General features: G+C 42.6%; 1 protein-coding gene across 1 annotated transcript; it reads left to right on the top strand.

Moving 5' to 3' along the window:
* The first annotated feature begins 6,853 nt into the window (after positions 1-6,853).
* On the top strand, positions 6,854-12,664 carry LOC140245697 (uncharacterized). The gene has a single exon (XM_072325236.1). It carries the CDS (start codon positions 6,854-6,856, stop codon positions 12,662-12,664), a length of 5,811 nt encoding a protein of 1,936 aa, XP_072181337.1.
* The last annotated feature ends 893 nt before the right edge of the window (positions 12,665-13,557 follow it).

Raw genomic sequence — 13,557 nt, 5'->3', positions numbered from 1 at the left:
GTTGTTTTGCGACTTATTTATAACGTTATATTAACAACATATGAACGTTATGTTCACGTCAGTTTTGCGACGTCTTCATGAGGTCATATAATTAGGCCTACGAATTATAGTTTTGTAGAGTTATATCAGTTTGCTTTGCAACGTATTTATCACGTCATATCAATGACGTATTATGACGTTAAATTTACGTTGTTTTGCGACGTATTTATGACGTTATATTAGCGACATATTAACGTTACGTTTACGTAAGTTTTTCGACGTCTTTATAACGTCATATAATTAGGCCTACTAATTATAGAGTTTTATAGAGTTATATCAGTTTGCTTTGCGACATACTGTCGTCAGAATGACGACATTATCACGTCATTACTGTCTTCAGAAAGACGTCGAAACTATCAACAATAAGAGGAATTTTTGTTCAAATGGAAGATATAAAAATGACGTCATTATTTAGACTTCAGAAAGGCGCAATAATTGTCGTTTGTTTAACATAAATAAGCAAAGAAAGCAGACATCATTTAGACGTCTTAAACTGACGCCAGAAAGTCGTATTTCTGCTCAAATGGATGACGTCTAAAAGACGACATATTTGTGACGTCTTTCTGACGTCTGGGTTGTTATACAAAGACGTCATAAAGACGTGTAAATTACTAATTTAAAGACGAGACTGACGTCAAAAAAAAATCTTTTAGACGAAAATAAACAGAGATACTGGACGCCATATTAACGTTTCAAACTGACGTCAATATGTCGTATTTTTGCTCAAAAGGAAGTTGTCCAAAAGACGTCATACAAGAGTCGTCTTAATGACATGTAAATCACAATTCTAAAGACAAGATGTACGTCAGAACGTCATGAGCACGTCGTTTACACGTCAATTCATGACTTTTTAACGTATATTGGAAAACTAACAAGGAATACATCTGAAAGACGCCTTTTCTTCAAGAACAAGGGAAATGGACGTGATTTTGACGTCATTTTGAAGTCGTGGCCAGTTGGTTTATCAGTATTTCAGTTTAAGATCTAATAAAGCGCTTGTGAGCACCTCAAGGTACAAATCATGATAAAAATCTAACCTACCCTACTCCTGCAAATGTCCTAAGCCTTATATCTATGTCTACCACCTATTCATATATTTAGTTGCTAGCATTGTTGTATCAGAAAATTTGTAATGCTTTATGACATGGTTACTAAAATAGGTCACAGCAGGCTCAATCTTGAAATATATACATATGTGTTCATAAAACACGCTGAAGTTTAAATAACAAACATTTTTTTAACAATAGAGTGCACAATTTCTGACACTTTTATGATTATAACCAGAATGTTTACTTTTTCAGACGTGAACAACGACCAGCTGTGACCTCGCTTTCATTTTCTTTCAGAATAACTCTTGATTACGATTTTTACGTTAGCATACACAAAACTTTGCAAGTAACGATATACTGCACACCTACCACACCCACACAAACACATAAACACACAAACACACAACACACATTGCACGCACTCGCACATACACACAAAGACACACACACAAAGTGTATGGAAGGTGCAATCATTGCACTTTCAGGCGCCGGCCCTCGAGTTTTCGGTGCAAAGAAAACACACACACACACGCACACACACACACACATTGCAACATTGCTGATAGATTCCGTACTTTTGTCCAGGCTTGGTATGGAGCTATATAGGACACCATAATATGATGGCTAACATCGTTTAAACGTATATCAGTTTCCTATAAATGCATATCATAAAAACGCGTAAGAAGCGTCTGTGACTCTGAACAGATGCTTGATGTTCCAACTTAATGAAAAGACCTTAAATTTGGCTAATATCGGGTAGATTAATTTTCTTTTGGTTATCCTTCACCATTAGAATAAATGAAATTAATTTGTGCCAAATAACAACACATTATAAAACGATCGTTTCAAGTCGCTTCCACAAATGTGTATTACTCATATACTCATGAACACACCTGGGAATCTGATACCAGTTAATGCCAGGTGATTGTTTCTATATCTAATGTATCGATCATGAAGTTTCATAAAAAGTTACGAGTATAACATGAACTCGAGTTTTGGAGCGCGCTCGGTAACCAGCTAACACGTGTGAATGCGGCTAGTGTTCTTATAAACAAACAAACAAACAAATCAGTGTATTAATATTCAATCATTTATCTTCATCATCCATTGAATCGACTAACAATAAGGGTGCTAGGCCATGTGGGCATTGAAGGGAGGGATAGAGTAGGAATATATTGATAGTCGCAATGCTTATTTAGACTGATGAAAATGATGAAGGTGAAAATATGCAAGAGATTTCGTGAAGTTGTTGATGGATTGGTGACATGAAAAAAAAAAAGTATTGATAAGTGCAATATGGTGGAGGAAGATTGCTTGTGGTAATTTGTATACGATGGTAATACGAGTAGCAATCATGGTGATGATGATGATGATAAGATGATATCCAGTTGTGAAATGATAGTAATGATGTTTATGGTCGATCCCACAGAACTCTTTTCTGTGATCGATCCCTCAGTTTTATAATCTAATTGAAGCAATGATGGTAGTGATGATTGCTTGATATTAACGGAAACCAAAACCCAAATGAGCAATATGGATTGAGTGAACGCAGCAACATTAGTGAAAGTTTGAGGAAAATCCGACAATCGATGCAAAAATTATTTATTTTTATAGTTTTGGTGTTGTAATCACTGGATAAGGAGACTACTAGAGTCTATGACGTCATGTGTGGACAACAATGTAAAGAAAACATGAAGAGAATTCCACAAAGAAATCATTTTTCATGAAAATTACACATTCCATCAACTTAATTGATACTGACATAAGTTATGTTAAAGGAAGTAATCATTCCCCCTACTTTCTGAAAGCGGTTTTTATAGTATCCCCTTATCCAGTTGTACCAACATCAAAACGTTAAAAATGCATAACTTTTGCATCTTTTACAAAAAATTGTGCGATTTTCCTTTAACTGTCACTGATGTGTTTTACTAATGTTGCTGCTTTCACTCAATCCACATTTCTCTTTGGGTTTGGGTTTCCTTGACTGATGGTCGTTTTGGTAGAGGTAACGAGGCACTTGATGAGAACTATAGGTTTGGCAATGATAAAGTGAACATCAAAAAATATAGACCTATATATCTATATTGATAGATCAATTCAAACCGTACGTGATATTAGAATGAAAATGAGTAAATTGTTGCTGTTTGCTTTATAAACGCTGTTTCAAAATGCCTTTATAAAGCTGATTGAATTAATATATTAATATAGAGATTTTATGGATCGAAATCGATGATTACTCTCCCCCAGCTTCTCTTCCCTCCCCATCTTCATCGTGGATGTTAGTGCATGAGAATTTAATCATAATTATATCTTGATCTACATGAACCTGAACTAAAAAGGAGCCTACTACGCCTTTCTGAATCATTTTTTTAAAGCACAATCATCGTGAGGTTGGAGAAGTATAAACCCAAATTAACCAAGGATCAGGTAGTGTATTCATGTTACCCAATTAGACTTAATACCCACTTCGAATCTGATTCTGCGTGGCTTAATAAACATGATCAATGTTAATAGCAATTGCTGCAGTTGTACGCCTATATAGGCCTATATAATACTTATATCATAATTCATTCCAAGATTAGATTTCCAATTTACTTTTGCAAGATATTGATGAAAACTTCGAGTTTGCATCTTAACAACAATTTGTACTCCATGACTGAATTTCTCTTTTCTAATGTTTTCATCGAGACACTCAGCGATAAGAAACATTGTAATAAGCGCTTTATAAATGATATTTATTATTATCATTAACAGCGCAATTAAGTCTTGCGAGACAAAGGAAAAGTGTCAGCAGACGGCGAACAAAACCACAGGAATACCAGTAGTGTAAGCAGACGGCAAAGCAGAACGCAATGCCGATGGCGAAGTGGAAACACGCACACACGCACAACACACACACACACACACACACACACACACACACACACACACAAAGCCGTTGTTATGACAGTTCACAAGGCGGCGTGCCATTCTCACATTCTAATCTGATTCTGTGGTTAGCAGACGACCATGGTACTGTATACAAGAAAGCAACACAAGTATCGCAACCAACTATACTGTACAGTACATGTAGTACACTGATAGTCTTTGCTCAAGTGCCACAATTGGCAATTTCGACGCGTTAGGGTTACGGAAAAAAAAATCGCGCCCGGCGCACACGCCCGAGAATTCCGGGGTGTTTCATAAAGCTGTTCGTAAAGTCACCAACAACTTTCGACCGACTGGTGATCATCAGTTCTTGTGCTGAATTATTGAAATTTTGAGAACTATAGCAATCCAGAACTGATCACCAGTCGCTCGTAAGTTGTTCGTAACTTTATATACGAACAGCTTTATGAAACAAGTTACGCACAACTTTGTCTTCACATCTGTAGTACTGTACTAGTAATATTCTCAAAGCTGCGGCAATGAATGGTACATTTCCCCCTATCATGGGTAGCCGTTGACCGAAAAATCGGTCTGCATAATTATTTCTTTCTGCGAATTTCTTTGCAGAAACGCATGAAGAACAGCCCCATCACCCCAATATTTTGCACATGTTTAGTTCATGTCACGCACGTTACTAGTATTTCACAGAGTAACAATTACTTGATCGGACACCATCTTGGGTATAGGGACAAAGGTCACAATTTTCTCATCCTGCATCTTCATGAATACATGTCCCATCTCTCCCAGCTCGCACACGCACGCAAAGACCATTTTACAAGAATCATCTCACAAAATAACTGCTTTTTGCTCAGATGCCATCTAGCCTGTGCAAAGTGGAGTCAAACATACGCCATATAAACGTACTGTACCAGGTACTTCTTTCTGTACCTTCATGACGTACTTGTTATCTCTATGGGAAGGAATTTTTCCAGATTATGAAAATTGACATGATTTTCTTTATCGAGCACTAGCTAACTTACCCTTGGGTGAATTTCTCCCACATTTTGATATGTTTTAGCTGACACTTTGAGCTGTAGTGTGAGCGTCCTCCGTGTTTTCACACGATGTCGGGATTACAAGTGAAAATTGACATGATCCCCTTTATCAAGCACTTGCTCACTCAACCTTCAGTAACTTTCTCCCAGATTTTAATATGTTGTAGCTGAGACTTTGCGCTATCGTATGTGTGCCCTTCGTTTTTTCATGCAATGTTGTGATCACGTTAAAAAACTTGGTTGAAATTAAAGCTTATCTTCGATGTACTGAGATATTTCTTTCTTCCCGCAATTTTCTTTGCAATAACTCAAAAAAAAAAAAAAAAAAAAAACGGTCCCTATCACAACCATATTTTGAACATGTTTATTTCATGTCATGTACATTATTTTATAACGTAACAACTTCTTGATCGGACACATCTTGGGTATGTAAAGTAGAGACCAGGTCATAATGTTTCCGCATCCTGCATCTTGGTGAACACCTGTCCTATCTTTCACATATTTTGCACACGTATAGACAATACCCAGGAATCGTTTCACAAAACCATAGAGATTGTAATTTGTCATGACTGACAACTTAAAGGTTCCGATTTTTTTTTTTAAATCAATGATTCGATTCCTGATCGCAATAGCATGACCCATACAGATTTCAAATGTGTTTAAAGACATTGGCCGTGTGATGTTTGGATTCTCATTTAGAAAAAGGAGTCATATCTGCCATTTTTCGGTATGTATGAATTAGGGTCAAAGGTGATAGATGTTTCATCCTCTATCTTGGTGAATACATGACCTACCTTCCTCACATTTTACACACGCAAAGACCATGTTACAAGAATCATTTCACAAAATAACCACTTTTTGCTCAGATGCCATCTTGTCTGTGCAAAGTAGGTTCAAAGGTGGTGTACTTCTTTCTACAGGTATCTTCGTTATGACGTACATACGAGAGGGAATTTTTCTGGATGTGAAAATTGACATGATTGTCTTTATCGAGCACTGGCTAACATACCCTCGGTGAATTTCTCTCAGATATGTTGTAGCTGAGGCTTTGCGCTATCGTATGAGCTATGTCCTTCGTTTTTTCACACGATGTCGGAATCACGTTAAAAACTTGTGTTGCGGCATGAATGAGATGGGTCTGTAATGACAAGACTAAAACTATGAGTTTATGCAAATTTATGCAAAGAAGACCCATTTTTCTCCCCTGGTAACAGTCCCCTCAAAGTGAAATAGGCATACAGTTGGTCAAGCCCGATCCTAGCAAGGCCAAGTCCACATAGCAACAGTTTGCTCATTGGATAACACTTTAGGCAAACATGCAAATTAGCCCAAGGCTGGTAGGAGATGCCAACTCCTCACCATAGCCACATCACTAAGACAAAGGAAAGTCCAACGGCCAACATCATCTTTCATGTTTAGGAACTTTTACACCAAGAATTTGTGGAAACCAAGAGGCCAAACAATTGCGAACCACTCCAATACACTCCACTCTACTACATTCCGTGTTTATACTCCATTACGCTCCACGCAATATGACACTTTACGCAACGTTTACACTCCGCGTTTCATTCCATGTATGACTTCCAACAAGCACGTGTATATTCCATGTTTCATACGATGATCAACGTTTACGTTCAACGACGATTAAACGGATTGGAACCGCACTTGTTGTTGTGATTGTTTGTTATTGAAGGAGTGCGTTCGAATCAACCTCCCTGTAGCTTATTTACGTTGGAGAAGCTACATTAGTTCGCAATTCGGGGACTCTAGTTTGTGATTTCTTGTTCATAAGCTCGCGAATTGTAGTGTTTATTCGCGTGAAGAGAGAACTGAATTCGCAATATGACAACCAATACGGAGCGACTTCCACAAACTGACGACCAAGGTGATGATGATGTCACGACTCTCAAACAGTCGTGCCGTGCTTATGCTGGCAGCCTTACAAGAAGGTTCAAGGAACTGGAAAGCTGTATGTTAAGCACGGACAATTATGAGGCCGTTGTAAATAAAGCTGGCCAGTTAGATGACACTTTCAAATCGTATAAAGAACGCTTTGGGGAGTACCATGCACGGCTAACTGGCCAGGAAGCAGAATCTGCGCTGGAGGAATTCCAATCCAGGCGGAGGAACAAGGAAGAGTTTGACGTCAGGCTGGCGAGCTGGATGGCGAAGGCCAAGGAGAGCGTGCAGGAGACGACGCAACTGGACGAAGGCGGGGACGACGATGACGACAACGCGTCGCTGCAGTCTTCCGCGACCAGGAGCAGTAGGTCATCTCGGCGCTCAACAAGCACCACATCCAGTGCAAGACTGAGGGATGCTAAGATCAAGGCTGAAGTCGCGAAACTTAAGCTCGAACAAATGAAAAGGACACAAGAACTCAAGATTGCTCAAATGAAGCTTGAGCAAGAACTTGCTGCTGTAGAGGTGGCAAATGAAATGCAACAGGCGCAAGTAGAGGCTCAGTTACTTCAAGAAGAAATTGAAGGTAATTGCGCCAGTGAGGTGAGTGCCTCCATAGTGCGTAGTGTACGTAACGTAGATGTAAAGAAGAAATTAAATCCTAATGCCCCTGTTTGGAATGCAAATGATCAATCAAATGCCCGTGTAAATGTTGATGTAAGCCCAACCCCCGTAAACGCTAACGTGAATAACTCTACATTGCCTGATATTTTCTCAGCTGTTGATCTGGCCATGAACATGCCCAAGTCTGACCTGACACAATTTGATGGTGATCCATTAGAATATTGTAGTTTCATTAACAAGTTCGAGGCTACTATTGAGTGCAAACCAGTTAATGATAAAATGAAATTGATGTATCTAATACAGTTCTGTGCAGGGAAGGCCAGAGATAGCATTGAGAATTGCACATTTCTAGGTCCAGAGGGGTACAGAAAGGCCAGAGAAATCCTGCATGAACAGTTCGGGCAGCCCTTCCTGGTGACCACTGCCCACATGAGGAAAGTGCTGAGTCGTCAACAAATAAGACCCAACGATGGAGTTGCTCTGTGGGACCTCACCAGGTCCATGCGGCGATGCGAGATGGTCTTGTCGCACATGGGATTCCGGGCTGATATGGACAGCTCGGATAACCTGCTGCAGATCCAACAGCTTCTTCCTATGCACATGCAAGCAGAGTGGGCAAAACGAGCACACACCATGATGAAGCAGCGGGTGTCACCGACCTTCTCGATGATGGCTGATTACATCGAAGAGTGTGCCCAGCTCTCCTCTAACATGTTTGGTCAGAACATAGGCAAGGGCAAGACGACTACCCCCAAGGATGGCAAGAAGTTCGCGAGTAGTGTCAAACGAACAACGCTAACCACGCAAGGGCAGTCACCAACACAGACATCACAGTGGAGGTGCACATGCTGCTCTCAGTCACACAGCTTGACATCATGCCAGCGCTTCAAGCAAATGTCCCGCAATGAAAGGTTGAAGGTGATACGACAGGCAAGACTGTGTGACAATTGCTTCAAGCCAGGCCACCTAGCCAGGGAGTGCAAGCAGGACAGCAACTGCAAGGTCGAGAGCTGCAAGTGGAAGCACCACACCCTCCTTCACTTCCACGTCTTAAAGAGCAGTCAGGAAAGGCCACAAGGGCAGAAATCGAGCGCAACGACGAATGAAGGTGCCAAATCAGCAGAAGAGTGTTCGATAACTGGGGCCGGTAACCAACCAAAACAAGCTGAAGAATCCAAAGGCAACAATTACTCCAACAGCAGTCACACCAAGCAGTATAAAGTGTGTTTACGAATTGTGCCCGTGAAGATCCAGGCAGGAACGAAGGAGATTAAGACGTGGGCGCTGCTCGACGAAGGCAGCGACGTATCTCTGTGTGATGCAAGCCTAATAGAGGAACTTAACGTAAAGGGGAAGAAAAGGCAGTTCGAACTAACAACCGTAAATGGTGTCAGCTCCAAGAAGGATGGCCTCGAGGTGAGTCTGACAGTGCAGAACCTCAATGGAAGGGAAGAAATCGAGATACCGCGTGTCTGGACGGTAGACAAGTTACCGATATCAGACGCTCTTATTCCTAACAAGGAAGACGTCAAACGATGGGACCACCTCAAAGGAATAACATTTCCATCGATAGATCGAAGAGAAGTCAAACTTCTGATTGGCGGAGACACCCCAGAGGCATTCTGGGTCCTTGAACAAAGAAAGGGAAAAAGAAAAGAACCGTATGCCATACGTTCTCCGCTCGGATGGACACTGATGGGACCGATGTCAACGCGACAAGGGCCTTCCTCCGCCAATGTTCACTTCACATGTCATGATGATCCACTTCAACAGCAGCTAAAGCAGTTCTGGGAGTCAGACTATGGAGGTTACCTAACGGATGAGAAAATCGGCGACTCACGCGAAGACCTCCGCGCACAGAAGATCATGGAAGAAAGCGCTTCCATTACCGGCGGTCATTACGAAGTAGGCTTACCATGGCGCCACTGGCCTCCAAACCTGCCAAACAATCGTTACCTCGCAGAAGCAAGACTGCGGTACTTGAAGAAGAAACTGGAGAAGGATGACGCCCTCAAAGAAAGGTACACGAAAACTGTCGAAGACTACATAACAAAGGGTTATGCAGAAAGGGTACCAATACAGACACGAGAGGCAGGACATCAAGAAGAGAAAGATGAGAAGCCTACCTCAAATACGTGGTACCTACCGCACCATGCCGTTGTTCACCCTCGGAAACCAGACAAGGTCAGAGTCGTTTTCGACTGCGCTGCGAAGTACCAGGGTACCTCTTTGAACAATGAACTACTTCAAGGACCTGATCATACTAACAACCTGGTGGGCGTACTCCTGAGATTCAGACAGGAACCAGTTGCTGTGGTTGGTGATGTGGAGGCCATGTTCCATCAAGTAAAGGTCCCAGATAGAGATTGTGATGCACTTCGATTCCTCTGGTGGGAAAAGGGAGAACTTGCTACAGAGCCAAAGGAGTACAGAATGAAAGTTCATCTGTTTGGAGCAACCTCCTCTCCGAGTTGTGCAGGCTTTGCATTGCGGAAGACCGCAGAAGACCACCAGAGCGAGTATGACGGAGATGCAGTCGACACGGTACGGAAGAATTTCTATGTCGACGACTGTTTGAAATCTGTAAAGACCAAAGAAGCAGCCATTAAGCTGATTGAAGATCTGAGACGGTTACTGAATGAGGGTGGTTTCCGGCTCACAAAGTGGATGAGTAACGAGCGTGACGTCCTGGCTGCCGTACCTGAGGCTGACAGGGCAGCATCCGTGTCGAGTCTAGACATTGAAGAGCTACCAGAAGAACGCACGCTCGGAATCCTTTGGGATGTACAGATGGATGCTTTTGGGTTCAAGGTCAACGTAAAGGACAAACCAGCAACAAGACGCGGCATTTTGTCTGTAGCTAGCTCCCTATACGACCCACTAGGGTTTGTAGCTCCATTTGTACTTCCAGCAAAGGCACTAATACAACGGTTATGTAGACGAGGTCTAAGCTGGGATGAGTCAGTCTCCGCAGAGGAAGAGAAAGAATGGAGAAACTGGTTGGAAGATCTACCCACGTTGACAGACCTAAAGATCAACAGGTGTATCAAACCAGAGGGTTTCCAGGAAGTAGCCTCAGCTCAAATCCATCACTTCTGTGATGCATCCGAAATAGGATATGCATCAGTGGCGTATCTGCGTTTAACAGACGCCACAGGTAAAGTGCACTGCTCCTTCATCATGGGGAAATCGAGACTAGCACCTGTGAAGGCTGTATCCATACCAAGGCTTGAGTTGATGGCAGCGGTCCTGGCAGTGACGTTGGACCAATTCATCAAGGATGAACTTCAAATCAAGGTCACAGACACCACATACTGGACCGACTCCACATCAGTACTACAGTACATAAGAAACGAAAGCAGGCGTTTCAAGACCTTTGTTGCAAATCGTGTCGCTAAGATTCACAACGCCTCCACGCTATCTCAATGGCGTCATGTAGATACAACATCCAACCCAGCAGACGATGGGTCTCGCGGCATGAAAGCGACAGAATTAATCAACAGCCTACGCTGGCTGGAGGGCCCCACATTCCTATGGGAAGAAGAAGAAAATTGGCCATCACCCCCAGAAGTGCTGCAGGAACTGCCACAAGAAGACGTAGAAGTAAAGAAAGCCAATGTCAACGCAGTGGTTTCAACTGACAGCCTAGAGGAGCTGTTAACCAGGTTCTCTTCATGGAACAAACTCAAGAGGGCTTTCGCATGGATACTGCGCTACAAGGCATTTCTGCGACACAAGGGTGATGCAGGAAGTGTGAGAACGGGACACTTCACAGCAAAGGAGCTAGAAGACGCAGAGCTGGAAATAATCAAGCAAGTGCAGAGAAAGGCCTTTCCAGCAGAAATGTCAAGTGAAGGAAAGAAAGGAACACCACCAAAGTCAAGCACACTAGACAAATTAAACCCCATCAACGGTGAAGGAGTGCTGAGAGTTGGAGGAAGACTAGGAAAATCCTCGCTCTCAGATGATCTGAAGCACCCACTGATTCTCCCTCATGATCACCACGTGACTACCTTGCTCGTCTCCCACTACCATCATGATGTTGGACACTCAGGCGCCGGCATGACGTGGACTGCACTCAGAGAAAAGTACTGGGTAATCCGAGGTGGTGCTACCGTTCGCAAGGTATTGGGAAATTGTCTGCAGTGCAAGAAGAGAAGCTCACAGCGAGGACAACAACTCATGGCTGACCTTCCTACTGAACGGGTCACTCCAGATAAGCCTCCTTTCACCTACACAGGAGTTGACTTCTTCGGGCCATTCCGAGTAAAGAGAGGTCGCAGTGAGGTGAAAAGATACGGATGTGTGTTCACCTGCCTTGCTTCAAGAGCAGTACATCTGGAGGTAGCACACTCCTTGGATACCGATTCCTTTGTGTTCGCTCTGAGACGATTCATCAGCCGTAGGGGTTACCCCGCAAAGATATTCAGTGACAACGGAACAAACTTCAGAAGCGGACACAAGGAATTGAAAGAAAGTCTTGCATCGCTGAACAGCAGCAAGATTGGACGATTCCTAAGCCAAAAGGGAATCGCATGGCAATTCACCCCTCCAGGAGCAAGTCATATGGGGGGAGTTTGGGAGCGTGTAATACGTTCGGTTCGTAAGATTCTTGAAGGCCTCCTGAACCAGCAGCTCATCACAGACGAGGCGTTGATGACGTTCATGACTGAGGTAGAGGCCATTCTAAATGCCAGACCCTTGACGCAACTGAATACCGACCCACATGACGACGAACCTCTTACGCCCAATCATCTACTACTGCTGAGGAAGAGTCCATCCCTGCCCCCTGGAATATTTACCAAGGATGACTGTTACACTCGACGAAGATGGCGTCAGGTGCAGTACCTCGCAGACCAGTTTTGGAAACGTTGGGTCAAAGAATATCTACCTCTCCTCCAACAGAGGCAGAAATGGACAAAATCCAAACGAAACTTCATGCAAGATGATCTAGTCCTGGTCGCAGATGACTGTGCGCCTCGTGGGCAGTGGCCTTTAGGTAGGATTGTGGCCACGTACCCTGATAAGCTTGGTAGGGTCAGGCAGGTTGATGTACGGGTGGGTCTGAAAAGCTTCAGGAGACCCATCTCAAAGTTGTGCCTTTTGGAGGCACGAGGAGAATCGTAAATTGACATAAGCATCAGTAAACAAACGGTACATCTGTTATGTTTATCAAGTTGTTCATGTAACATTGTGTGATGTACAGTTTGTAAAATAATGTTGAAGCATGTGTTAAGTAGTGATAGGACAATTACGTCCTTCGTTGTGTAATTAAGATGATTTGGTCTTGGTCGTGGCCGACAACCTTCCACGTGGACAATGGTCATTGGGGAGGGTTGTTGAGGTTTTCCCAGGAAGGGATGGTGGAGTGAGACAGGTGGAGGTGAGAGTTGGCCACAAGCACTTTAGGATACCTGTAGTGAAACTGTGCATGCTAGAAGAAGGATCAAAGAATTGACCGCTTACAGTAATTGATCTAGTAAATTGAAGTGTATGATCAACACAAAGTCCTTCTAGTATGAATTACATTATTTGAGATTGTTATATTTCTGTATGCTACAAGGTTAATTGAGTTTCATTCACGCTGTGAACGAGGTATGAATTAATGAACAAATGTAATCAGATTTAATATGTATGCCGCTAAGTAAATTTAGGAATGATCTAAATTGATAGTTAGCTCATTGGGGCCGGTATGTTGCGGCATGAATGAGATGGGTCTGTAATGACAAGACTAAAACTATGAGTTTATGCAAATTTATGCAAAGAAGACCCATTTTTCTCCCCTGGTAACAGTCCCCTCAAAGTGAAATAGGCATACAGTTGGTCAAGCCCGATCCTAGCAAGGCCAAGTCCACATAGCAACAGTTTGCTCATTGGATAACACTTTAGGCAAACATGCAAATTAGCCCAAGGCTGGTAGGAGATGCCAACTCCTCACCATAGCCACATCACTAAGACAAAGGAAAGTCCAACGGCCAACATCATCTTTCATGTTTAGGAACTTTTACACCAAGAATTTG

The sequence above is a fragment of the Diadema setosum genome, assembly GCF_964275005.1.
Source record: "Diadema setosum chromosome 21 unlocalized genomic scaffold, eeDiaSeto1 Scaffold_21_unloc_1, whole genome shotgun sequence".
NCBI classification, from domain to species: domain Eukaryota; kingdom Metazoa; phylum Echinodermata; class Echinoidea; order Diadematoida; family Diadematidae; genus Diadema; species Diadema setosum.
Note: the sequence above shows the minus strand (reverse complement) of the source record. Positions and strands in the feature narration are given on the sequence as shown.

Bases quoted from the DNA above. Each gene is read 5' to 3' on its own strand.
- LOC140245697 (XM_072325236.1), top strand. From the start codon at position 6,854: ATGACAACCAATACGGAGCGACTTCCACAAACTGACGACCAAGGTGAT.